Source organism: Poeciliopsis prolifica, unplaced genomic scaffold (genome assembly GCF_027474105.1).
Source record: "Poeciliopsis prolifica strain line A6 unplaced genomic scaffold, Auburn_PproV2 SCAFFOLD017, whole genome shotgun sequence".
Classification (NCBI taxonomy): domain Eukaryota; kingdom Metazoa; phylum Chordata; class Actinopteri; order Cyprinodontiformes; family Poeciliidae; genus Poeciliopsis; species Poeciliopsis prolifica.
Window position 1 is genome coordinate 3975218 of NW_026562392.1, and position 27919 is coordinate 4003136.

At 40.6% G+C, this 27919-nt stretch overlaps 2 protein-coding genes across 3 annotated transcripts in view; one reads left to right on the forward strand and one right to left on the reverse strand.

Annotated features, from left to right (window-relative positions):
- The window catches only part of dop1a (DOP1 leucine zipper like protein A), a 30631-nt gene extending 29529 nt beyond the window's left edge, over positions 1-1102 (reverse strand). The window contains exon 1 of the mRNA XM_055041885.1: positions 994-1102. The gene's annotated coding sequence lies outside the window, so the exon portion shown is untranslated. The remainder of the gene's footprint in view (positions 1-993) is intronic.
- On the forward strand, positions 296-27257 carry ube3d (ubiquitin protein ligase E3D). 2 transcript variants are annotated; one of them, XR_008606706.1, is made up of 10 exons: positions 296-556; positions 2587-2798; positions 3129-3219; positions 5149-5371; positions 5704-5776; positions 5897-5975; positions 6798-6906; positions 7403-7569; positions 8910-8979; positions 13748-13839. XR_008606706.1 is itself a non-coding variant. In XM_055041888.1 (10 exons), exons 1-10 carry the CDS (start codon positions 480-482, stop codon positions 22468-22470), a joined length of 1191 nt encoding a protein of 396 aa, XP_054897863.1. In that variant the 5' UTR covers positions 296-479; the 3' UTR covers positions 22471-27257. The 2 variants fall into 2 exon arrangements, 1 of the variants encoding a protein (XP_054897863.1); XM_055041888.1 differs by lacking the exon at positions 8910-8979 and adding an exon at positions 22450-27257 and having other exon boundaries at positions 13748-13886.
- The last annotated feature ends 662 nt before the right edge of the window (positions 27258-27919 follow it).

The window sequence follows — 27919 nt, forward strand, 5'->3', positions numbered from 1 at the left end:
TATGTAAAAGTAGACTTGTAGACCAATATTTACTTCAAAGAACCAGAATCAGTTCCACTTGCAATAGTTAATGCCTAATTTGATCACATACTTGGTAAAAAATGCATGACTGTAATGTATCAGTGTGCCTATTGAATATTGTGACTTCCAGCTGATCATTACTATTCATCTACCTTTTCAGTAGTTAGCGACAGAGTAAAACGTCATCGCTCTGTCAGCTCCAGGAAAACTCCACCCACGCATCTCCCTCAACAACTCTGTCCGGATCGCCCGCCGGCAGACTGCCAACGAGCAGTCCGCTGTTGTCACGCTTTAACCAAGAGGATAGAAAGTGCGGTTTTCCGAGCTGTTACTGCGTGTTTATTTACTTATTTTTCTCTGAATTTTCTGAATTAAAGCCGCTTTAATTAGAGACTGAATCTATGTATTTATTACTGTCGTCATTAATTTCTCCCTGGACCTTCTGAACAGCTGAAGACATGTCGGTGGAAACGCGTGGACTAGGAGTCTTCTTAGAGCTGAGGAAAAGGCTTCAGAGTGGACTTCTCGTTGTTGGGTAAAGGAGTAGTACGCATTTTTATTATTATTATTATTTTTTTTTTTACATATCATCAGGAAGTGTTGAGTTTTTATTAAGTTACCATGCTCTTTGCAGCTAGGCTAGCCGGCGTTAGCTAACCTAGCATGACAAAGACGTAAACCTTAAGCCCGCATGAAGACCTTATTTGGACGTGATAAATATTAAAGATGACACATAGTTCTTATTACCCAACCAGAAATCCGTCAACCAAATTTGATTTGCAATTATACTAGAAGTGGAATCTGCTTTTACCTGTTAGAAAGTATCATAATCACTTCGTGTTCTGTGAAAATCTGTGTCACTTTGGCTGAATTGAATTTGACAACATCCAGATGTGTTTATGCTTTCTGTTTGGCTGCGATGCCATGGAGTCAGTTGAACTCCAGCATCGACTTTGACTAGGCCACGCTTACCCCAAATGTTGACGCTTTTCCAGTCCCCATCCTGTTGGAAGGGGAACCTCTGCTCCCAGAGCATTTTGCTGCCACCACCACGTTTCACCGTCGTCAAAGTGTGTCTTTAGTGCGTGTGTCACTTACTGCATTTTTAAATAAAAACAAAAAACAAAACATAGCATACACTGAAGTCTGTGTGTGAGTCAAAATATAGAAAAGCAAAATTCACAATATTTCTGGTAATACATAATTGTAATCTCATTCTATTAGAAATCAAATGACTGTTTGAAAATGCAAACAGAAACCATATTGTACTGAAGGCTCCTTTTTTCACTAAATGCTAGTTGAGAATGCTCTAGTTCTCAACTTGCTGATTTTTTTCAAAGGTAAACTGTTTTGAGAAATTGCGCTTGCAGTGCGCAAAACTACCACAAGATGGTGCCGTTGGGATTTAAAGAGAAGCAAAGTGAACCGCTTGGTTTTGCCTCTTTCTTTAAATGTGCAGCTACAGTTAAGTGCTCAGCAGTGAGATTATCTGTAGTTGTACGGTGTACGGAAAGATATAATGTGTAGCCCAGCATTAAAAATTAACTATGAATTTACTTATATTTAAATAAGAAGGGTGCAGTGTTTGGTCTTGAGAGATGAAGGCACGTCCTCTCTACTGGAAAGGTCATCAGCAGAGGGTAAACAATCTGGAACATAATTGATCTGGACAAGATTTCCGCTTGATCTTATTTGCAGAAATGTCTCCCAAAAATGAAACACAGATGTTTCGGACAAATGTTGCATTCTTTTTCTCCCCCTGCCCTCTTTGAGCTAATGCTACTGATTTAAAATTTTGTACAGTTTAGGTTTTTCATGTGCTTGTAATATGCGTACGCTGCTCTTATTCACCGTCACAATCGTTCCTTTGAGTGAGAGGGGACAGAGCTCCTCAGAGTCTTGTCGGAAGGACGGCTGATTTGTCAAGTCCAAGGTCAGATATTTATAGAAAGTGTCAATCAACATGATTATAGATCGTAGAAGCTCAGGAGCAATATTCAGTGGTGTGGTTATCAACCAGCCTTCATTTATGGAGCACTTGTCAGACACGAGAACAGCTAACTGAAAAGGGGGGGGGGGGAAACTTACTGTACAAAAAAGTGTAGTTAATAAAGGTCAGGTTGGATTGTAGGAATTAAAAGGGATTATGTTTATGAGGAGGAGGAGAAAGAAACACTAGAGAGAAATATAGAAAATATAAGAAGCATAGAGTGAAGATTATAAGTGTTAATGCTGAGATAATTTATGAAAATCTTAATTGAATTAATTCCTCAACAATCACAATTGAAAAACAAAATGTCACAAACAATACAGTTGTTTCAGACGATGAATACAAAGTCAAGACTGACATGCGTTAAAGTAGTAATAAATGATCTTAATTTATAATAGTCCTCCCCATAATAGAGATCAGTGACAGAACGACTGCAAAGATTATTTCACTCTGATCCATCCGGTGACATTTTATTTGTCTTCTTTGGGTTTTAAAATGTTGAGAATAGCGAGAAACAAACAGTCAAAACGGGTCCACTAATGACGATCCAAACATCTCCCCTTCCCCCGCTCTAGGGCAAACGTGGCCGCAGGTCCTGCAGACGTGGCCGTCTCCTCCGGAGGAGATTCCTCTCTCCTCATCCGGACCCCCAGAGGAGAACTGAGCCTCGCTCTGCCAGCAGGGGTCGCTTTCGAGACGGGGTCCTGCATTCACACACCTGTGGGTGAACCCGGTGGCGAGGAGCTGCACTTCAGGCTGCGAATCACGACTGAACGGAGCGAGCGAGGTACAGTTCAGGGCGGCTCCGGCACCAGTGCTTCTTCCTGAACCAGTGGAGCAGATCGCTAACTGACCCGTAGCAATTCAAATACAAATCTTGGGTGAATTTCCTTCTAAGTGACGTTATCTGAAGAGCTCTTTTTTTTTTGTTGCCCTAACAAGGCAGGAGAAAGTTACAGCAACAGACCATCAGATTGATTCCCCCGTTTTATAGAAGCGTCTCTCCCCTCCTCCTACAACCTGCTGTCTCATTGATTTTGTGCTCAGTAGCAGGATTTTAGCACCATTCCAAGTTTTGGATGTAAGTGCCCCATTTGTTTGCTTGCCGCGTCCGCAGAGGGACCTACCAGCATGATGCAGACTCTCAAGGCAAAAGAGACGTACAGCTTCCACTGCCAGGGCTGCACCACCCGGCTGCTGGAGGACAGGTGAGGGAGAAGACGGGACGGCGGATTTTATTTTTATTTTCCATTTTTATTTACAGCCTCCTCAGCAGGTAGAGGACCGTTTTTTTATGGATGATGCGGCCCGTCCTCAGAAGCGATAGTCTGGGAGAGCAAACTTGATGGATGGCTCTTGGGGGGAAGCTGTCAGCCTGGCTGAGATACAGTCATGGAGTGTGTGTGACGTAGACGGCCGCACCGCCAGTTAAAAACAGTTTTTTTGTAGGGTGTGTTGACTTTTTGTCCCCGATAGTGATTGTGGTAAATTACAATGTTGGTTTGAGACCATTTTTCAGTAATATATTGATAATGGCATAATAATGCAATATCTACCTCAAAAACCAAGAATTATTGTAACTTAAAATGGAAAATGTTTCAAATGTCCAAATTAAACACAACAGCAGAAAACGGTAAATGAAACAGGAAGAACCTTAAAACTTATAATCTAAAAACTATCAATACAATGGATTAAGATGTCTCTGTACGCAAAATTGACCTTTGAAAAATGTGAATCGTCAGAATGAAAGTTGAGTTTATGTTAATCTATCATGCGATTAATTGCTTATTGCGACAGGCTTAAACAGTCACCCCACTGTTGCCAATTTATCTACTCGGAATCAGCAGCTCTGGCTTTTTAAAGATCAGTGATCGACCAGAAATCAACAATCGGTGTATCCCTAACTAGGATCCATCCATCTTCCCTCTAACCGGTTTTCTCTTTCAAATCTTGAAACTGGAATATTTGCCCAGTCATCTTTGAAAAACAGTCCATGTTGGATGAAAAGTGAATGAACAGCAATCTGTTTACAGTGTTTTTTTTGCTGGATGGTGAACTTTCACCCTAGTCTCAAGTCATTTGCAACGTCTTGCAAAAATGTTTGGATTAGAGATCCACTTATAAATTGGCCCGATTTTCTTAACTTACCAATCTTATTTAGCAACTTTTCTGGCAAACAAAAAAACAAAAAAAAAACGTTATCCATCAAAATCAAAATTGACATATCAGACTTTTTAAAAATTGGTTATGAGTGGCCAGCAAACTGCAATCGGTGCACCTCTTTTTTTTTTTTTTTCTTAAACCTTGTGGGAGTTTACATGGACGCTGGTGTTGTTACTGCAGCCTGAGGTGAAAATGTTTGCTTTCTGTCGACGTCGCTCAGCTGCTGAATACTAAAAATAATTGAAAAATATACATTTTGAGACAATCGTGCTTCAGATGGAGTGCGGGAAATATATCAGTTAAAAATCATGGTGCATTTGTAAACTATATCATATCCAGTTTGCTGTGAGCTCTGGCTCAGAGCTAATTCACTAATATTCTGCCCTCCAAAAGAATTTTAATAGAAGACACGATGCAGTCAGATGTTTAGCTAACTTAATTTACTGATTAGAAGGCCCTGCAAAAGTTTTCACAAACATTTTTACATGTAGTCTCTGTACCACCACAAATTTGAAAGGGTTTATATCAATCAGGCTTATGTGATTATTGGATCTGTGAAATAGATAGTAACTAAGTATAAAAACTTCATCGGTTTATTCTTTTAGAAACGGCTTTGTCAACTACCCTACTATATAATTACAGCCGCAAGCCTTTGTGGGATGATCGCAACATTTTTATCCAACATTTGCTGCCTCATCTTCCCCTTTCTCTAGTAATTAAAGAAAATGATGTTTCCTCCGCTCTGTTTCACTGTGTGGATGGTGTGTTCAAACTTGATTCAAATTCAGCCTCATCTGAGCGGATCATGTGTTTTTTCTATAACGTTCACACTTTGTTGCAAACTGCAAACATTAGTTCTTAGTATTAAGTTTCTGAAGGAGTTGTGATTTCCATTTTAACTATGATAAAACCGGAATCAGCCCATTGAGCGTCTGACTCTCTCGGTTGTGTTTTTCTCGTTTCCTTTCCCCCAGAGCGTTCTCACGAGTTCTCCCTCTCCCCAACGGCAACTGGAACGCCATCGTGGACGACTGGTGTTGCCACCCAGATCCGTTCGCCAACAAGAAGCTGCTGCCCCGAGCCGAGGACTGTCTGCTGGGGGACACCTTCGTCCTGCTGGCCCGCGACGCCGGCTGCGACCACACTCTGACACAGGAAGTGGGCTCTGTCGGCGCTGCTGATGGTCAAGACCCAAAGGTGAGATGGGTCTTGACCCATCCTTTTCTCCTTTCCTTACTTCTATTTCTCTGTCCTTTGTGACTTTTTTGTTTTTGAAGGCAACAAAATGGAAAAGTTGGAGCGGTGCATGTCTGTCGTCTTCACAGGCACGATCTCCTCAGTCTAGTCCAACTCCAGCTCCAGATGAAGATTGATCTCCTCTTTCTTCCATTAGTCATTCCCCGCACGACTCACGCTCTGCGTGACTGCAGCTGAAAGGAGCTGGAAAGTAGTTTCAGTGTCTGCCACGTGTCGTCCTTTCTCTCGTTCGGAAAGCAGCAGCTCACTTGTGATTTTGTTTGTGTGCCCAGAAACCTTGTCACCGTTTGGCCCTTGTCTCCTGCGCGAGCTGTTCGGCGGAGTTGGGAGAAGCCGTCGCGACAGGTCTGCACCACTCCTGCACCACTCCTGCTGGTTTTATTTTTATGTTGTTTTTTTTTTAAATAAAAAGGCCTTTCGGCGGTGCGTCAGAGAGTTTTTTGTTTACGTCGCTGTATCTTCCAGGGACGCTGAAGCTGTACATCACCCAGGTGGTGGTGCAGCCCGCTGTGGGAGATGAAAGGCCTGATGCTTCACTGAACAGGCACGCTGCTGCTTTTTGTTTTTTATCTCCCTTCTTCATGGTGACACTTTAGAAACTCTGGTGAAGAAAATGCAATGAAACAAAAGGTCTGTTAACTCAGGAAGACGAACAGACTTCCTACACAGTCTGGAAATGTTGGAGTTTTATTGAAGCACTTTGAAGGTCTGGATGGACAGAAAATATTACTGAGATATATTTATTCACGGTTCCTTCTTTCTTTCATTCTTTCCTTCCTTCTCTCCCCACACCATTCAACTATTCCTTCCTTCCCTTCAATGTTTCTTACCTTCCATCCAGTTTTTCTTCCATCAGTCCTTCCTTCCTTTAGTTCTTTAGTTCTTAGTTCTTAGTTCTTTTTTAGTTCTTTTTTAGTTAGTTCTTTTAGTTAGTTCTTTTTTTAGTTCTTAGTTCTTTTTTTCTGTCCTTTGAAAAAAAGGACATCTTTTCTTTCTTCCATCAATCCTTCCATTCTTTTTTTCCTTTACTCCTTCTTTTCTTCACTCCTTCATTCCTTCAATTAACCCTTCCTTATTTCCGTCCTTCCTTCTTTCTTCCATCAACCCTTTCATTCTTTCATCCTTCCTTCCTTCCTTCTGTCCTTCCCTGCTTCATTTTTTCCATTGACCCTTCCTTCATTTACTTCCTTCCTTCCTTGTTTTCTTCCTACCTTCCTTCCTATTGATCACCTGCATTCCTTCTTTCTCTATCTTTTCTTCCTTCGGCCCTCCTTTCCTTCCCCTTTTTCTTACATGTGCCCACATGACTGACAATATAAAATAGGACTGATAGAAATGAACGAACTTGTGTGTGTGTTTTATTTAGATCTTCCTTCCTAGAGAAGACGGTTGCAGCTCGTCTGTGGGATCTGTCCAGCTCACTCAGCTCCTTCCACTTTTCTCTTCAGACGCCTGATGGGAAGGTCGTCCTACTGGTAAGACGGTGGACAGAACGAGGCATAATGTCAGTGGCAGCAGAATCGGTCAGTTCCAGGATGCCATCAAGCCACTCAGCTCTGACCACATAACGGGGTTCAGTGTGCTGAGCAAGCAGACTTTATCAGGGAATAAAACTAGAAAGGGACTGCCGGAGCGATGCCAGATTGTAGTGTTTGTCCATTCAGTCTGACCTGCTTTACAAATGTGTTGCTGGCTGACAGCGAGTCATAAAAGCGCTCTGAGACTCAGGCGACCAATAGCACTATAATCAATCTGGTGTGAAATTGGATCAGAACGGAGCAGATCTTTTTACAATAAAAGGAATATGTTCTAGCTTTATGGGTTTCTCTGAATCCCAGAAAAAGTTTGAGAGAGTTGCTGCAACAGACTACAATAAAGAGCCAAGTTATACAGTTATATCTTATCGTATTGTATACATTTTCTTCAATTTAGTCTGATTTTGTGAGTCAAAAGCTGTGCTCCTTCCTTCAGCTCTGGCTGCTGAACGCAGACTCCATCATTGCCTCGGTCCCAGAGACATGCGTCAGGGAGGGGGGCCCCAGCGGCCCCCCCGCTTCTCTCAGTCCATCACTCAGAGCTGCCAGGGCCCTGAAGCTCCTCTACATCAGCTGCTCCGGCGCCAGCACCCAGCAGAGAGAGTAAGTGAGGATGCTTAACACGTCCTCAGGCCTCATTGAATCTTTGTTTTCCTCTTCTTAATCACGGCTCTTTGCCTCCTGGATCACCCGTCACCAGATGAAAGATCGCAGGTGGACAGATTTTATTTCCTAATGGAACGCCCTTCGCTGTCGTTCCCTGTTCATTATGGCATCTATTACTTTTTGCACAAGCACTTGCCATCAAACTTCCTATTCTCTTTTTTTATTATTTGGCTCGAAATGGTATCATTAAAAGCTCCTTTTATTCCCGTTTATTACAAAAAGACACAAAGCCAGTTCCAACAACCTTAGATGGAAGATTTACTCAAGGAGCAAGGTTATCATAGTTAACTAAAACTAACAAAAAGTGAAATTAAGAAAATATGTTCATTACCTGGCATGAATAAAAGCAGAAGTTAATGGGGGGAAAAATATAACTATTTGAAACTATATCATATGTTTATAAAACTAAAACATACTGAAATTATAGCTATAATTTAGTTTGTTTGAGAATCTATTAACTTTTAGAATATTATCTGTTTTTGTTTTCTTTTTTTTTTCAAAAGATTCTTGACATCAATGCTAAAAGTTATGTTTTCATCAATTACAAGTGGATCTGGGCATTACATCAGCAACAATTTATATATCGCGATACAGACACGTGATATCAATTTTCTGCAATTTCAACTAAGGTAGATGGGTGGAATCAAAAACCTCTCACTTTTCTGTTACTTAGCAAGAACTTAAGTGAGCTCCACAGCAGCAGTTTTAAGTTTTGCCATCTTCTATCATATCTGTTTAAAGATAAATTTAAAAAAAAAACAACACTATGAGGTGAAAACTGGATAAAAAAGAAAATAACGACACCAGTTTGTCAGTATTTCACAAACAAAAGGCTAATAATTATTAATATGGACTGATATGAAACACTTATATTGTGTTATGATATAACAACCTTATGTTGTTTATTAACTTTACCAGCTGTGTCATTGTTTGTAGGAAGACACAATCTCAATAGAAGAACATTTTGAGGATAAACTACAGAGTAGAACAGCAGGGACTTGTCTTTCTGTGGGAAAACAACTTAGGTTTTGTCGCAGAGGTGTTGCAATTGTAACTTTATGTGGTCAAAAGCAGAGTTCAAATGCTCAAAAGCCTGTGCAACTGTTCACAGTATCATCTGCGTAAAAACGGACAGACGCGTTTGTGTCTATCCGTTTATGTTTTTTATCAATTCAGTGAATAGTGCGTGTCCTGAAACTGACTCTTGAGGTGCCAACTACATCCAAAAGGCCAGAAAGGAGTTCATTAACTTTAACACTCTGCTTTTGATTATACAGATAAAAAATGAACGAGCTGGAGAGTACAGTGTGTCAGGCCAAGATTAACCGTATCAGAGGCCTTCGAAAGGTCAGTGAAGAGGGAACACACAACAATTCTGAGTGTTCAATGTGTGTATAGTGACCAAAAACGTTTTACTCAGCTGATGCTAATTTTTACTCTGCTTAAGCTTAGAAATTAAGGGAAAAAGAGAAATTTTTCCTATCATGTTTTAATATGTTTTTTAAAATGTCCATTGTAATGGACATCTCTACTCAATGAGCGTAGAATGTCTTGAAAACCTCTAGATTTTTCCCATAAAGCTTCATGCAATATCTATTTAGGTATGATCTCAACCTTTTAATCTGGGTGTCTGGTTTTTGTTTATCAGTGTGCTTGTCTGCATAGAGAAAATTAGTGTTATAACGAGTTGGCAGCTACAGTAGCCTTAGTAATGTTCCTTCATTTCTTGTTTATTTTTGAAACATCATCCATCAACTGATTAGATTAAATATTTTCCCCATATGTTTTGGGAATCTCTTCCTTTCACAGTCTGTGTGAGGCAGAGCAGATCTGTAAGCACTGTGAACCCGGGGAACACTTGAATTTTCTTTACCGCTACATATCTATAGGAAAGGAAAAAGAAAGATGTTGCCATATCTGCCAGCTTGTTTTAGCTTCCTAACTAACTTTTGATGCCCAAGGAAGGTTGGCAAATTTTGATCTTATGTTTAAAAAGATGACACATGATTAAAAACAAAAATAGAGAATATGGAAAAGGTAAGAAAATAATCCATAATGCTCAACATTTCAAACAGTGAAACTCTGAGAGTTGAAACTGTTGTTACCCAGCACTGAATGCAGTTAAAACTGCGGGGTTTGCTGCCTGCTCTCATCCGGCTCTTTGTTGTGTCGGTTCATTTTTCAGAGCCTCCTGTGAGACTAATGTGTGTTTGTGAGAATTAATAGTTGTGGGATCCATTCCAAATCCATTCTGGTTTGCTAATTTACAGTAAGACCATTTATAAGGGCGAGATGTTGCAAAGAAATGAGCACTGCTCAGTTCGTCAGACATTTTTGGGCGAAACATTTCTGCAGACTCGACCACAGGCACTTAAGACAGACTACTGAGCAGCTGCTGCAGCTTTCACAGCAGTTTTTTTTTAAAGCCGAGAATCACCGCATAATAAAAATGAACCCAGCAGATTTCGGGGCTGACTTGATAAAGTTAAATGGAGTTTAAAATATCTAGTTCCGATATCAGTATTGCTAAAACCGATATTTACCGATATTGTATATATTTGAGACTGTATAAAAGTTACAACACCACCTGTATTGCGTTTCTGCTTCAGTTTACATTCCCATAATCCCGTGCTGTATCCCCATCACATGGCCAAACAAATACCACATGGACAGCCTGTTCCACTCTTCCTCCTGAAACACAAGATGACAACAAGATGCAAAATTGCTGATATTGGCACAATTTTGCTCATTGGACCAATATTTTTAATACTGTCAGCAAAAGGGTCCTTTGTGGACTTAAAAAGATCGAAACTAAGTTGACCGAAACAGCAAAAGTACAAACTTCTCTCTGTTTTAGCAGTCTGAATGAACAGCTGTCTTCCTCCTGACTTCATTTTTAACCACCTGACTGACAGCGAAAACGGCTAAGATTGCAGCAACAGTCTCCACACCGAGGAGTGGGGTTGTTGGTGTGAACTGGTGTCGTTTGGTTGTGGTCCGTGTCGGTTCAGATTGATTAGTATGCAGACACAATGAATCATATGTGGAAAAACACTGTCCAATTAAAACTGACTTAATGAATCAGTCTGTTAACAAAATCATCCTTCAGTTCAGCTTGTTGATATTTTCTCTAAGCTTGAGTGCGTCGCTGAGAAACGTTTCATGAAGACAAACCCCCCTACTGCTCATTTTTGTTAACTGAATGTAACGTTTGGAAATGCAATAATTAAAATCGTCATTTAAAAAAAGCCTCTTATTTTAGGATTCTTTCCCTCTGTTTTCCAAGTACTATGGTGGAAAATGAAGTCCAGTGACAACTCTATTACATTACCATCACTGCTCGAGCATTTTGCTTGCCCTCCTCAGAATGTGTAGATGAATTCTGCAAGATCAGTTGAGTATTACCCCACCAGAAGATGCTTCCACCCTCATTATTTTCAACTGAATCAGCACTTAACATCCCTCCGCAACCCCACCCCCTCCATCTCTCTCTCATCGTCCTCATCTTCCCTGCAGCCAGCAGGCGTGAAGACAGAACACGGAGGTTTTGTTGTTTCCTCCATTTTGACAAGCCCACCGGCTGACTGACAGAACGGGTAATTACTTGGAGACAAAAGTTTGCTAAAAGAGAAAGCGGTCTTCTCAGGCAAAGCGGCGCGCCTCACGCTGAGTGATGTGGTTTACTGTAAGAGTTGAGTGACGCATGGGGATGTGAACGTGCTGGATGCCGGGAGATGTACGGCTGCTGCAGTCAAACTTTGACTTTCTAGCTTTTCACCTTCGTGCTCCAGCTCCTCACAGAAGAAGAAATGCTCATATTTGCAGTCTTGTAAGTAGCTGTTCAGCTGTCGATCGCCCAAGTGCGACGGTGTGTTGATGTGTTTAAAAGAAACATGGCATTGATTTGCAGAGGGTAACAATAACATATGTTTTCTCTCCCTCTCCTGACTGAGTTGTTCATCTACCAAACTTACCAAAAGGTTTTCTTACTCAGAGTAGATCAGTAGGTGAAGCATTTAAGCTGTTGTCAGATTTTTTATTTTTTTTTCAAAAGGACTATAGCCACATGTAGGGTTGAAATATTAACCGAATGAATTCCTCATTGAAATAATAGTCAACGAATTTAGTAATTGATTCATCTTTAACTGGAGTATACAGACTTCAAAAATTGTCCAAGTGGAAAATTGGTAAGGGACTTTTATGGATTAAACAAAATCTATAACAAATTCAAAACTGTTCACACAATGTTCTGCTTTAACGTTTACTGCAGTTGTTTTGGAATAATTCCACCCTAAAAATACAAGGTGGATTAATACATTTCCAAAACACAAAAGTTCCCACATTGTCATAATTTTGTGCAGAAGTTTCTGATAAGGGATTAATTTAATGCAATGTTAATTAAGGCTGTATAACGTGTGGAAAAGGGAAGTAGTGTGAATACTTTCTTTTCGCGTTGCATGTCGGACATGCCCAAGAGCTTTTCTTCAGAGCTCGAGTGTTCAGATACATAAAACCAGCATAAGAACTTGGAGTTGATTGATGCCCACGTCTCCGGATTATAACGACCCCTACATTACTGAAGACATCATCATTTCATCCCAAACTTTTCCTAAATGTCACCTCCTTCTCCCACTTTCCTGCAGGTATAACTGACTCTTCCATTTTCCCTCTACATAATTTACTGGCATCCTTCATCACTCACCTCTGACAGTTTAAATTAAATGTTATGCCTGGGGAGCTGAATTCCCCCGGTGATGACGGCCTTCCTATTTGGGATACGGTCGGATGCAGACGGCTGCAGCTGGGGGTTACAGTATGTCTTGTTTAAACTGCCAATAATTGGCTGGAGAATCAGTGAGCCGGGGCCTAAGTGGATTACTCTTGTCACCTATGGTAGAGGCTCGAGGAGGGCTGAGAGAAGTGCGCGTCGTCGTCTTCTTTTAGTGCCTTGCAAAAGTATTCATACCTCATAAGCTTCTTCACATTCTCTCACAATTGCATTCACAAACGTCTTGTATTTTTGGGACAATTTTAGTTGATGTTCCCACCCAAATTAGCTTGTAATGGCAAAAAACTTAAATCACAAGAAAAATCTTAATTAGCGAATAAACGGCAACATGGCAACCCAGGAAAACGGGCAGCGCTGGGATGAAGTTATGCCTCAGCCATAGTCAAGCTAGGTCTATGGAGAAAAAGTCTGATTATTTTTCTGAACTGGGACATTTGCATTAAGCAAATGTATTTTGCAATTCCAAATTTGCGCAATTATGTGGTCAATAGAAACGCAGTCAGTGTGTCAAAGATGAGGGTGAAAACGAAATGTAACCAGAAATAAATATGGAGAAGCAACACTGAGCTTCTATGCACCACAAATCCAGAAGAAACTTCCAGAAAACTGCAAAACAGCTGAAACACAGAGTTTCTCTAAATCAAGACTAATGTCCCACCTGTCTAGAGGTGCTTTTAGCCATAATCTGGGATGTTTGTGTGACTTTTTCTTTTTGTGTTTTTATGATTTAAAGCCCTTTGAACTTTGAACTCGATGAAATGAGCTGTACAGATAAACCCGACTGATTGATATAAAGTTGATTTGTCAAACATTTGCTCATTTTATAAACAATACAAAATGCTGAGATATTTAATTTTCCCAAAAATGAAGCTGATGTCTGCCCAACAACTATGTTTCTTATGTTGTTCTTTGAGCTGATTGTCTAGTTACATGCCTAAGATTAACTGATAATCTACTGTGCGTAATCTCCAACATCAAACAGCCACCATTTAATTTGAAATTATAAAATATTCCATTTCTTGAAAGCTGTAACATGAATGTATCTCATGAAAACTCAGTTCCTATAAAAGTAGAAATAACAGTATATTATCTCATGCTACTCTATGCAAACACTCTTTCTGTGCCAGTGAAGGTTGAATCCTATCGTTCTGGGGTTAGGTTTTTACTCTTACTATCCAGTACAGTGCAAATTCTAATTATGCCTCATTTTTCTCTGTGTAAACTAACAAAGTTGAACTAGGAGACTGAATGAGATTTCCTTGCTTGGTTGTGTAATGTTGATGCACTCAGTTAATCCCAGCTCCTCTGAATGTTTGTTATTTTCAGGATTGTTACTAGTTGGGAGGTCAACTCCATCGGACACCCCTTGGTTCTGCCGCTGCAGGTGTGTGAGGAGCTGCTGCAGGTGATGGATGAAAGCAACTCCACGCTTCCTGCCTCCATGCGCTGCATGAGGTCCTACGAGGTGAGGCATCTACAGCATCTCACGAAGCCTCTGATAACGACGGCAGCATGCGGCGGCTTTACATTATCAAGGATTTCTTTTAATCTTCCCAAAGCTTTTGTAGCAAATTGCCGTTTTGAATCCAAAGAGACGCTCCAGGTCGTCTCATTGATCTTTAGCCTTCTGTAAAAAAAAACCAACTCTGCTTTTAGCTGACAGCAGTCACTTACTCGCTCTGTTTCGACCTCCGGCATCTTGTTGTTTTCTGTACTCAGCGGTGCCTGACAATGTTTTCATCCTGCCTTAATTAATTTCATGATTCAGAACTTTCACTTTGCAGTTTTGCTTTGGGGATTAAGTGGAACGACTGAGTTTTTACTTATTTCATCTTTTCTTCTGTATGCTTGCAAATGTGCAAAATATATCCACGAATTGCGAAGAAGACTCCTTTTGACTTGATAATAGTTGTTCGGTTTACTGACATCTCTGCTCTCAGAGCTGTTTTTAGCTCAGTAACGGGAGGATAATTAACACTATTACCCTCAACTTACTGATCACAATGTGAGGAAAGTAACTCCCACGCTTTAAAGTTTCCTTTCTGCTGAATATAAAAGGTGGAATGGAGACTTGTGACTCGCTTCATAATGCTTTTATAACTAAGGCTGGACAAAATGCAGTGGCCTCAGCAATTGCTGATTTTTAAAAAGCTCGACCTGCCGATTCCGATTTTGGCCAATACAGATTTCTGTTGTTAATTGCGCATGCGCATTTGTGACCTGATGGGTTGATCTACATAAGATAAGATCATGTAAGTATCGATTACCGAAAATTAAGGAAGTCGGGGTCGATTCATTTGTTCACCCCTGATTAAAACTTTCTCATGTTTCCATACCGTTATATTATGTTGGAAAACATTCGCATTCAGAATTTTATGCCTTTTTCAATAACAAGCCACACATTTCCTTCCATTTCCATATTCACAAAACATAATCAGTATTTATTGTCATCGCTTTGGTACCGAAATTACATTTGGGCATCATGTGACAAAGATGAATTGCATAAAATTTGAGCATTGCTTATATTTCTAAAGGAACTGATCAGTCTCCTTATATGTTAAAACTTCCTAAATACGATTATCAATGATTCAGCCTGAAAAGAAATGATCGTCACCCATAGAAATGGTCAAACAGTATTCTGATACATCATGAACTCCAATATACTGCTGATGTCAACAAAGCATTTGGACTCAGATGCTAAACAAACCCAGATCCTGGTTCAGTTTGTCTGTAAATTCTCTGAAGTAGAAAATGATGCGTCTCTTCTAGCTATTTTGGAGACATCACAAAAAGCACTTTTGCAATTTCTACGATATTTTCTTTTCAGGCGTCATTGCCGCAGTCACTCCACAAATGAGACGAAGCTTTGTTTTTTAAAAAATAAATTAATAAATAAAACTTCTTCTCACTATTCTGACATTTTGCTTGTTACTTCTTTGGAAGTACCAAACTGTTCTTCCTCAAAATTGCTGCCTCATCAGCAAACTCAGCATTTAGTGAGGGCTGGCTTGCTCTCAAATTATAGCTCTCATCTTACACCTTGACATGTCTGCTTTCCGATTTTTAGATTCAGTAACGTCTTTTTTTTTTTTTTTTTTTTTTTCAAATTTACATAAATGAAAAAGGTTGTTTTTTTTTTTTGTTTTTTTTTTTTTTTTCAAAAGCAACACAAATCAGCAAATAGGGGAACTGATGTAGTTTCTGGGGGAGACCAGGTTTCTGTCACTGCCAAGCCTGCTACTTTTGATCTGTGTTGGTTTAATTAGTCTAGAAAAGAAGAAGGTTTGTTTTATTATTGTCATTTTCTGCTGTTCAGGTAAAACTAGCTCCCATTTGCGACTTCATAAAACTGTGTTTTTGTTTTTTTATGCTGGGCGGGGGACGGGGGCTTGTCCTCCCTAAAACGATAGAAAAGCTGAGACGGAACACGACGCAGTGAGAGGTGAACTGATGCAATTCAGCACTTTCTGATAGGAGCTGCTCGCTATAATCTAGAAACCAGATTGTGGCCTCAGATGGACTGGAAGTGTCTTGGGGAAATGCTGTTAACAAAGTGCTTCGCACTCCTGGGTGACGGAGGTGGAGGACGAGAAGACGGAGTAGCTGACGTCTGGATTTGGAAAGGCTGAATAGATGAAAAGCATTTTAAGGCTGTTTTTACGTAATCCAATTAAAATATGCTCGGTTTGTTTGTATCTCCAACATTTTAGAAACGTATTATTCTTTATACATCATCAACATAAACACCAAGAAGGGAACATAGAATAGTTTCATTACAGTTGAAATAGAAAGGTTTGGCCTATTAAGAGTTATGGTTGTAAGAAAATGGCGTAGCATCATTTCTTTTCTGAAGCTGTAACGAGATATCAGATCAAAACACCAACAGGCTTCATTTATTTAGTTTTAACTAAAGGCTGGCTCACAAAGCACGATCAAGTTTTTTTCCAGCATGGTGAAATATGTCTTAATACAGTGCTTTAGGTTCAAAAGCCTATATTTCTGTCTGAGACTTTTTTTTTCTTTTTTTTTTTGTTGCAGTGTTAATCAAAGTTGCTCGGAGTTGCCCTGCTGTATTGAGTCAACGTTTACGCAACACTTTATGAATTCTTGCTGAGGGTTTGTTTTATTACATAAGTATTTAAGAAGTTCTTTCCACTTTTACATAGTTTTCTTGGCAGCATTTGGGATCCTAGTCAAAACTGGTACTGCTCGAACTGGATTCCTCACCACTGAACAGATATATACGGTATATATATTTTTAAAGCTTTATGAAGATTTATGAGCTCTTACTGTTTGTGTGAAAATCAAAACAGAAACCTTTTTATGTACTGCTTTGGCATCAGGACCCAATGTGTCAAAAACAAGATAAAAATGTGTGATTTCTTTCTGTTCACAAAAAAACAGGGACATTTAAAAATGTTTGATTTTTCCAGATAAAATCTCATGAATTGTGTATGCTATGTTGCCTTTTGAGCCAATTAATACATGCCTCATATTAAGCAGTACTCTAAAATAAGTGATCTCCAGCAACATCAAACTGCCAGTTCTCTTGGAAATCATAAAATATACCATTGCTTGATTGGTTCTGCACAATGAGTAGTGAATATATCATCACCAGGACTGTTTGGAGACCAATAATTATTGGCCAATATATATTGTATTTTTCCTCCTATCCAACATTTAGCCATGAGGGCAAAAGTCACATTAGACATAAATGACATTGCCAGCAAACTTAGACTAGGAAGCACAGATTAGAAAGAGGATTTAAAAAAAGAAAACGGGAATATATTGCACTTGCTGTCAATGTCACATTTACCGATATTAACGCCATCACAAGATTTTCTAATAGCATGCACCCTTAGTATACATCACACTTAAACTTGAGAACTTTAAAAGTAGAAAGCATCTATGTAAAACCAGTACATTCTCTCATACTAACCTATCCAAACACTGTCTGGACTAGTGAAGGTTGACCTGGGATCATGTTGCCATACACAGGAATTGATTGTCTAGTCTGAATCTTGACAATCACTTTGCTGACCTCACATTTACCTCTGAGATGTGATGCAGCGTCATCACTGCTGTTAAAAACAAAACTACACCATCGACCACGGCGGTTGCATCATGGCAGCTTTCAAAATGCCGTCCGTATTCGAAGCAACACTGTAAATTGTAACCCAGATAACGTGAGTATCTGGATAACGATGAGCCGCATCGTCATCCTCCTGCCCCTTCTATGCCGTTTTCTTCATCTTCCGTTAGCAGTAACACACAGTTCTTGATCTCGTCACTTTTGTGATGCAAGAAAGTGTTTCCATTGCAGCTTTACAAAATGCGCTAAATTTGATACAGCCCAAAACAAAACTCACCTCATCCTTGCGCAAAAACATGTCAAAATCGCTGCTTGACGTAATTCCAGTTTGCGCAGTTACATGGTCAATGAAAACGACTCTTAACTCGTAATCATGATTGTTATGTGAGTCGCATGACGTGTTACAAGAAAAATTTGGAAGCATTTCTACACTCCGAAATGAAAGGCCATAGATAGAAACCGCAACTGCATCATCATCCATTTAGGGCTCACTGAGGCGGTATGACAACCAACCAGAGCCATACCTAATGATGTTGGTACCACTTTCATCATCACTAGTCTAAGTGTCTGCTGTTTGAACTATGCCTCTCAAAAACTTGTGAGTGTGTTCATTTAACAGAATGTAGCCATTGTTCCCATCAGAAACACGTTTATGATCATTCCTGTGGCGAGTCAGAATGTTTCAAATTAGTCCTGCAGCCTGAAAAAGATCAATCCTTTGATATATGAATCCAATGTTACTTGAATATCCTTTTTTTTTTGTCGTTGTTGTAAATATTACAAACTGTACATGCTTGGATGAACATCCACAACAATTCTTCATTATTTTCTCTGAAAAGCTGCAGAAGCCACCCACCACAACCCGTCCTCTCGACCCAGCGACGAATCACTTTCTGCGGGGAGAAAAACGCCGACCCGTGCGACTCGGTGCGTTTTCGGTGTTAATTTCCGCCCGAGTCGGTGTCGCAACCCGGCCTGCGGAACGTCTGGGCTCCTGCTCTCGTCTCGCCACCGCCGGCGTAATGGGCTGCAAAGTAGTTTGGGTTCAAGAACGTCGCTCTTCCGGTCAGGGGTAAAAAAAGAGACGGTGCCCGGCTTCCTCTTCCACCCACACTCACTCCTCCATTAATCTCCTCATCACTCCCACAGAGACATTAGAAACCGGGTGATTTACATTAAAGAGATGAGCAGGTGCATCCACAGCTTCTTTGATTCTTTCTTTTTTTTAATTTTTATAAATGACCTCCCCCAACCTGCTGGCATCTAGAACGATTGTTCACGCAGCAACATCTGACAGGAGTTCATCAACCGAGCCGTGGGCGTTTGACGCCGTCCTGTTTCACATCAGCTTTTCGGACCCGACACGTCCGTCAACATCGGAAGCGCCGGCCGCCGCACCGCTTCGCGTGACTTCGTTTGCATTCCTGATGGAAAAGTAGAAGAGCTGCTGAAGATGTTAATCTGTCACCTGATATCGCAGCTGTTCACCACCTACTTTACATCGGAATGGTTTCTTGGCACGCACGCCACAGCAGACGGAGTGGTAAAACAGATGTTAATAATGATGGCTCAGTTCTTTCACGTTTCCGTGGAAACAGTGTCAGTTTTTCCGGCATGCACCGCCGTGCTACCTCAGCCAAGCACAGCAAAGTCCATCTAGAGTCAATACAGCTGTATTCAAACTATATGAACACTTGGGCCAATGGTAAAAGCATGCTGCCGTCATGGCTGATAAACAATATTTACCGATTCTGTTTTCCCCATCCATTCAACATCAAAAATCTAACTCAGGGTTGTTGATCGTGTAAGAAACGACGACCCAGCTGAGAATTATGGCCCCAGTTAGGAATAAGCATAGAAATAAATTGAAGGTTCAGCTGAAGAAAGTAAGATGTAAAAGGGAAAAATAATAATAAAAAAATATGGTACTATCAATTAATCAAGTTTGTTTGCATGAAGGCAGGAAACGGGCAACTCAAAGTGCTTTGCATCACGAAAACAACAAAAACAAAAAGTCATAAAAACATGCTGTGGTCACTAATTGGCAAGCCAGCAACAAATACTGCCTTTTGTCAAGTGACATCATGAGAATCATCAAACCACATCAAATATGTCGGTCAATGTTCCATTTTTTATGCTTTAAAGCATAAAAAAGCCTTGATTTAAAGGAACTCAGTGTTTCAGCTGTTTTGCAGTTTTTTGGAAGGTCGTTCCAGATTTCCGGTGCATTGAAACGATAAGAGAGTTTGGAAAATGGTATACACTGTTTTTCTTGTTTTTAATTTTTATGCATCCTAAAGTCATGGCTTAAGTAATTTTTTGCCAAATGACATGAAGGGAGAAAAATGACCTAGGCTATTACTTTAGGAAGGTAACAATATTCATTTTTGGTTTTTTTCCACAGCGTTATACATTCTTTAAAATGTGTTACTTTTTTTAATCGCTGTAGATTTATTCTCCTGCCAATAACTTTCTAATTTCTGTCCTCTTTATCTCCCATGACTTCTTTCCATTTTTTATATGTATATATTAAATTTATTTATAATTTTTTTAATGCATAGAAAACATTTGTACATAGTTTTTATTTTTATTAAATTTTTTTGCACCAAAACCACTATATTTATTTATTTTATTTCTGCAGCTAATGTCAGTAACTGGTTAAAGGGAGTTTAGCTCATATTTTCAGCTGCGGGTGGTGCAGACACACCCATCAATACAACAGAGTAGCATCATGTAATTATATAGGCCAGCAGCCTTATTATCTGTTTGAAAGTCCTCTTCCCCTGTTCCTTTAATCGGGTTCTGCTTGTCCTCGCCCGTCTCGCTCTGTTTCTCCACATGGAAGGAAACGTTCTCCATGCCGCCTGCCAAGGTTGAAGTGTTTTGTTTGATAAGCACCAAAGTCTGGGATCGCTCACCTCTCCTTACCAGCAGCGCTTTGTCACCGTCTCAACACCTTTAATAACCTCAGACGTTAAATAACCACCTCCCGTTTGGATGGAGGGGGTGTCAACCGAGGAGGTTTCGTACAGATGGAAAATTAAAGGAGCACAACCCGATGTCTTACCCCCAACATTTTATTGGTGTTTCATATTTGATCAAATCAAAGATCCAGAGCACCCTGAAGCATATAATGTTCAGTTCAATAGGCTGACTTACAGTCAGAAACCCTGAAAGAGCTCAAAGTTCGTATTTCACAGTTGTAAATGCATCTGAGAAGACTTTTTGTGCATCTTCTCATAAGACTCTCATTGATTAACAAGAAGGACTGCAAGAAGGACTGCAAGGGAGAATTAGCTTTGTGTCTGCGATGTGTTAACCAGTCACCCGGCTCCGTATCTTTTCAGTTTGTGTTTATGGCAACAATAACTTTCACTCCAAATCTGACCCTCCATCTCGTTTTCCACAAATTAATTCCAAAATCCCATGACTTGGTGAAATGTAGGAAATTTGCCACGTCAGAATGAAAAGCATTGTCCGACCGTTTCTCCGGATCGTTCCAAGATGTTTTGTCAGTGAGATCAGTTTTTAAATCGGCCATGGTGTCTTGCAAAGTTGATATAATCAGGTGCTTGTGACTCTGAACACACCATCCCCCTAATTGCACATGGCAGTGGCATTGTCGTGACGTGGGACAGAGCAGAGATGTGGGACGGTTCTTGAGTAGATTTCAAAGATTTCAGAGGAAAAAAAGTAGGTTCACTGTCCAGTCCCAGAGCTACAAACTGAGTGTCTCCACATCCTTAAGACGTTTTAAAAAGCATCTAAAATAAAGAAAAATGTAATTTGGCCTTTTAATACATTAATCACAAACCTAAAATTTTGTCGTTGCTGGATTGTTTAGTCTCGTATTAACATGCTGACAAATCCTACGACCACAATAAAACAACTGTTTTTATCTCAAGATGTAAAAATAAAGAATTTTGTCTTCTCTGTAACTAATAGTGAATATCAATATAGACTTTGCCACAATTTCAAGATCTAGTCAGACACTGTTAGCCTAGCCTTCCATTTGCTCCAGTAATGACCTGTTAGCCTAGCATAACCTAGCCTTTGATCTGCTCTAGTAATGGGTTGTTAGACTAGCTTAGTTTATTGTAGTTTTTCTTTATTTATTTTTTGTTAGGGAAAAGTTTGACATCTTCACTGTGTTCTGTGATTTGAGGAGGTTAAGGTTACAAGTTGCCATTCTTCCCTTGCTAGTTAGCTAGCCATTTTTTTGCATCTATCATGGTTTGGGTGCAAATTTAGCTGGATGACATTGGTCTTTGCCACTGCCTCACTTCATAAAACAGTGTCTTTTGCAGGTCTTTTCATTGAAGGATTATTATTTTTTATTTATTCTCACCTCCTTCCCATTTTAAATCCAATTTAAGACCGATTGACTCCCAGGCCTCCGGTCTCGCGGTCGCCCCTCTCCCTCTGTCCACTTCACCTCTCAGTTGCCATTTTGTATCATTTGTATGAATTACGGCGGACGCACCCGAGCGGTGAGCAGACACTGGCACAGGGACGGAGAAGACAGGGTCTTGAGTGTGGCAAATGCCCTCATCCATCATCCCAATATAGAGCCCTCAGTGGAGCGCAGCCATTGTCTGCAGCAGACAAACACCAAGGAAGAGCAGATGGAGGGAGCGGACGGCGCTGAGCCCGTTTATTTTTCTCGCCTTTGTTTATGTGGATGTGTTTTTTTGGGGGGTGGGGGTTTAAGTTGGTTAGATCCCTACCATCTGTTTTTTTTCTTATTATCATTTCTGAAAACGAGCCAATTCAGATATTTTGTTGCTGTCCTATAAGCAGAGGAGAGAGATGCAGCACTGTTGAGCTTTAAGGGAGGTGTTTCAGGAAGTGTTTTATTTTTATTCTGCTTTCTGAGATCTGTAGAGATTTCTGTTCTGTGAACTTCTTCCTGCCTGAACTTGAACTTCTTCCATAGGTGGCGTACCTGAGACTATGAGATCTGAGGGCTCGAGACTGGCAACTCTACCGAGTGTTTTTGAAGATGCCCCCGCTGCAGCTGACAAAGGAACTTCTGAGCTCCAGTGCATCTCCTTTTTTATTCTGTATGGATTCAGCTCAGTGTGGAATGCAGAAGGTATGAGATATCCTGAGCATAGTGTGGTTTTCATGTTGAGACATGATGCTTCCGAGACCAACATCCTGGCAGCGGTAAAACCTGAAAGGCTCCAGTTTTCTGGGAATTCATAATTTCACTGTAGTTAATATTTGTTAACATGTATGTTCAATAATCGTCCTTTTTTTTACCTTTTTAATAAACATAGTCTCTTTTTTTTTTACAAAAAAATCGTTTTTGATTTGCTAGAAAGGAATGCTGGCGTCTGTATGGAACTTTTACTAGGCTGTTAAAGTTTCTTGTGCAGGCAGATCAGTCTCGGAGTTGATGTTTTGTGTTTAATTTTTTTCAACATGCATGTAGAAGTATTTGATTAATAATGAACACCTCTTCAGACATTATTTAAGGCAGGTCACATCTGTTTGTATAGCACTTTTCAACAAGGCAGTTCAAAGGGCTTTACATGATAAAAACTGAATATAGTAACCAATTTGTGAAACAATGAACGTTACATTTTCTCAACTCAAAATCATCAAAAGATTATCAAGGATATGTAGATCAAATATATTGTTCAATATGCCGCAGTCATTGTTAATCAAAGGCAACTATAAGCAGGTGGGTTTTTAGCCTTTGATTTAAAGAAACTGCGTTTGGGGCCTCCGCCTCTTTAAGAAAGCCTCCGTTTCTTTACGAAACTCCGTCTTCAGGAAGACATCTCCTCTATTAACGTTTTTACCTGCGTTGCACTGAGAAGTAGCTCGTATAATGAGCTCAGTAGATGAGAAGGTCCATCAGGTGTGTACTGGCTAGTCTGAAGGAGGCGAGTGGGGAAGGAAGCTGCAGCTCTGAGGAGGAGTTTTGTCCTCGAAGGCGGAGCTAAGTCCCCCCCAAGCGTTCTGTACAGCAGAAACAGGGCGTCACTCCTGGTATGCTTTTGAGGAGGGAACAACATAACACGATTCTAAAGCTCAAAAAAGTTGCTTTTCTATAATACCGCACCTTCAAAATCCTTTTACTAGGTTTTCTGGAAGCCAACCAAAATGTGACCACTTTGTTTATCGTTGCATTGGCTGCAAAAGAGTCACACCAGCTGAGACAAAGCTCACAGGTCTGTTAGACACATGGCTGGATCTCCCACTGTCCAGTGTTAACGCTTCTCCTCTGAAAAGCAGCCCGGCGTAATATCTGCCCGAACGTCTATTTTTACAAGCTCCTGGTAGGAGCAAGCGGGGAAACATCAACTACTTGACGGCGTGCCTGGATCTGGAATGCTGATGCAGCAAGTGACAATTACGTGTAACAATACAAAGCAGTGGAGCGACCACTGAGGCGGCAAAGCACAGAGTGAATTGGCTAATTAACTACATCTAACGCCGAACCGTCAGGGGCTTCGCGTTTCCTCCTAGCCCTTTTCTCCACAAGTGCAAATGAAGTAGGCTCTAAATAACCCATTTGTTTCAAGTCGGCCGAGCAGGAGGAGCAGCGCCACATTACTGGATGCTGGTGTGTTGAACACACTGGCAGACACAGTCGCCCCGAAGGCGTCTCCAGCTGCAGGCTCTCTTTGTCTTCTTCCCTTTCATGATAGACACCAGAAGCGTCAAATTAAAAGTTTTTGGCCAGCCCGCTGCCATCTGCCGACACCGTGCGGCTCATTAGCCTTTTCATACAGTACTCTAATGAAAAATTTCAGTCCGAGTAAAGGTCTACTACACATCCTCCCTGAGTAATTACTCCTTCATGCTTGGAAGAGATCTTTTCTTTTTTTTTTCTCACTTGCCCTTCTTTTACACATTTGGCGGATCTGCACAAGCAACAGAGTGGTGATAGACCACTGTGCAGCATATTGCAAAAAAATAAAATAATTATAAGAGCAAAATACCTTTTGGATAGATTTTCAGGGTTTTATTTTCCCCCTTTGACTCTTACATTTGAATGGACAACTAATTTATCCATTCTGATGTAAAGACAGCAGCACATACAGTTAAGTGCTAGCTTCTTAATGCTGCTCAAACCAACTGTGCAATCTAAGATTGTGAAACACTAACACAAAGCTAGGAATCCTGTGGGTTTGTTTGACCAAAAATAGACAGTTGACAGTTGAATTTCTAATATTTCTATATTAGTACTGCAACGTATTGTGATAAAATATCTTCAATAGGAACCAATAAGTAGCTACACTATGTGCTTTAACAAATGACATCAGCAAATTTCCTGTCCACCAACATAGAGGTCATGGTAAGTCGGTGCTAATGCTCTTCCTAGGGCAGCCAGCTGAGGACATTTTACCATGTAAGCCAACTGTATTGTGTCGACTCCCAAAAGTAGCAAAAACGATTCTTGTACCGACACGTTCTTGTGTGTCTGCTGTAGATTTCAGCCGTGTATGACGATGAAACTAGGAGCCACAATCAGTGTTGCAAAATGTATGTAATTGTTGCACCAATGTCACAGCAAAGACTTAAAAAAGTAAAAAATTCTTGCCACATTATACCAACTCTCTGTCTTCACAGATAAAGATGCATAGAGTAAGCTGATCTGTTTTGCGTTTTTAAAAGTGCATCCTCATCATAAGCAACATGTATAGTTCACGCAGGTTGTATGACGATTCGCAAAATGCACTTTATGTTTAAACTCTTGCAAATTTGTGTGTGGCAAGACAGCAGTGACATTGGTTTGAATCTGCTTTGAAAAGCAAAGAACCCTGATGTTTTTTGGAGGAGACCAGCGATAAATCTCCAATCCAACCAGAGGTGAACCATTTGTGCGTCAGACGTTTTGTATTCTTTTATCTGAATTCAATGATCGCCTCCATAATTCGCCACGTGATTGCGTGAAGTACTTGTCACAGTGCAGATCCATGCTGATGACTTTAATCTTTTGTTTATGCACAAACCTACCTTCAAGCCACAGGTGCTTACAGTACTCACCTTCACCAGCTTTTTACAGAAGTTCAGCAGTTAAGTTTAGAGCGCTAAAGGATGCTAACTAGTCAAAGCCTTCAAGCTATGGAGAATCGTAGAGTCAACATCCACGTCAGCCTAAAATTGTTAAAACACTGAGGCAGGACACTTTGAGGAAATTGACACCATCGACCTCTGAAAACTACAAAAGCCTGCAGCGAATTGCCAAATGAGCCAAACATCTATGTGTTGCATGTCAAGATGTGAGGACCACCAAGTTCAGTAAGCTATATACCCCGAGGAACTGCCAATGTTTGTGTAAAATGCATTGCATGCCATCCAGTCACTCCATCCTCTCAGTCCCAACCCAATCAGTGAACCAACCACCAAAGCAGCAATGAGGTTCTTGGAGCCCTGCAGCTGGAGGGGCTAATCACTTTATGCTGGAAATGAAATAAGCTGTCAACAGCAAACATATTTCACAGGTTCCTGAGAGATTTTCTTACGGGAAGTGATACAGTTGATCAACCGGAAAAGATTTTTATTATTCCTTCATCTACTTCCGAGAGGCAAACTTTCTACCACTGGAAACAAAATGTTTGACTTGAGCTCTTGCTTTCACCTGTTTCCCCGTGTCACGTTTCCTCCCCTCCATCTGAGATACATGTTTAAGGAAACCACACTCGACACCACAAATTGCCGAATGATCAAGTCTATGAGCACACAGTGTAATTTTCAAATTGGATTTTGCAGCCCTTTGCCTTCACTAATGTATTTGATATTATTTTTGGATTAAGCGAGACAGCGATGTGTGAGATTACAACGTGGCCAGCGTAGCAGGAAAGAGATCCTGTTCGGGGAGGTCAAGCCATAAAGCTTGTCTCATCTCAGGGAGGAAATGAGGCATTAGATTGAGTTCCTGTTTTAGTCACCCAATCCTAATGGGTCATCTATCCTGAGGATCTTGGAGTCATTTTGAGAGAGACAGATCACAAAATGTTTGCTCTTGCCTTTTCCTGGCAAATACGAAATAGACTTTCGAAAAGAGTCGAGGGTTTTTGCCCTCCAGCTTTTAAAAGGGGTTCAAAGGCTTATAATCATGTTATAGTTAATGCCTCATTTTGACTACGCCCTTTCATCATCTGTCTTTTATTGTATTTATTGTAATGGCCTTTTAAATTCTAGAAATCAATCAACTCTATTATGCTTAAAAGGATTTTGAGTAATCTCATATTCAGGAAGTGATGGGGATGAGAATCGACTGCTGACTTTAAGGCCACGAAGGATTTCACGGTTGATAAAAGGTAAGGACTCCGTCCATCAGGTTAAATGGTAAATAGCACTTTATCTAGTCCAGAGGACCTGAAGGGCTTTACACTACATACAGTCATTCATACATTCACCCATTCAACACGCTGATGGTATCTCGCCACTACGTCGTAGCCGCAAGGATCTTGTCCATCCCGGTTTGTTGGTGTGAAGGAAGACCTTAGCTACAAACCAAAGACTTATTAATCGGCAACTGGCAACTGGATCAAGAGGCAATCCGTGTGAGGTGGCTTTGCAGCAATCCCAGTTTATGGAGGCCACACCTGCGAGTCTACGGGACTTAATGGATCCGCTACTAACATTGTTGGTGGCTCAGACACGACGAGCAGTAAAACTGCTACACGGAAGTATTTCACTGTGAAGATGACCTGTAGTGTGTGTTGTTGCAACTTGAAATGAAATAAACAAACTGTGTGTATAGGTTTATGTCTGGCTGAACGATGTGTGTGCTCGGTTGATTTCTTTATATTTTTCCTTTTGGGGGGTCGGGATTTTATTGTGATCTACCGGGGGATCCAGAAGAAAATTTTTGGGGACCACTGCCTCAAGTTTTGCTGTCAAAAATCCAAACTTTATTAGGCCTTCACTGTCATGTTTAACCTGATCCGTGTCATCTGGGTCGCCATTTTGTTCCATGAAGATTTAGACTCTGACCAAAGTCGGAACTGTACTAATTCGTTCACGTGGTTAGCGCTAATTAGCAGCAAATGTGAGGGTCAAATGCTAGTTGTTTTTTTGTTTTTGTTTTTTTTTTGCCGTGCTCGAATAAGAAGCTGTCACTTAAAGCCTGCTTATGTCGCTGGGAGTTTTTCATTTTAAACCTCTTCAGTGCCAAATTAACGGTTCTAAACCGCCTGTGGCGTCGATGCAGCTTCCCGACTGTCCTCCCAAATTCCAAGTCACAACCGTCTTTCCCTCCGGTGTCCCCTTCTTTCCCCATTACTCTAACAGCCACCCCTCCCCCCTGCACCCATGGCTGCTGCCATCTTGGCATTCTAACAAGACTATTGGGCATATCCACAAGCCTTCAGGGGCTCATTAGTTTGTCCATTGGACTCAACGAGCTTCAGTGGCAACCGTGGAGCCGGCCCACTTCGAGC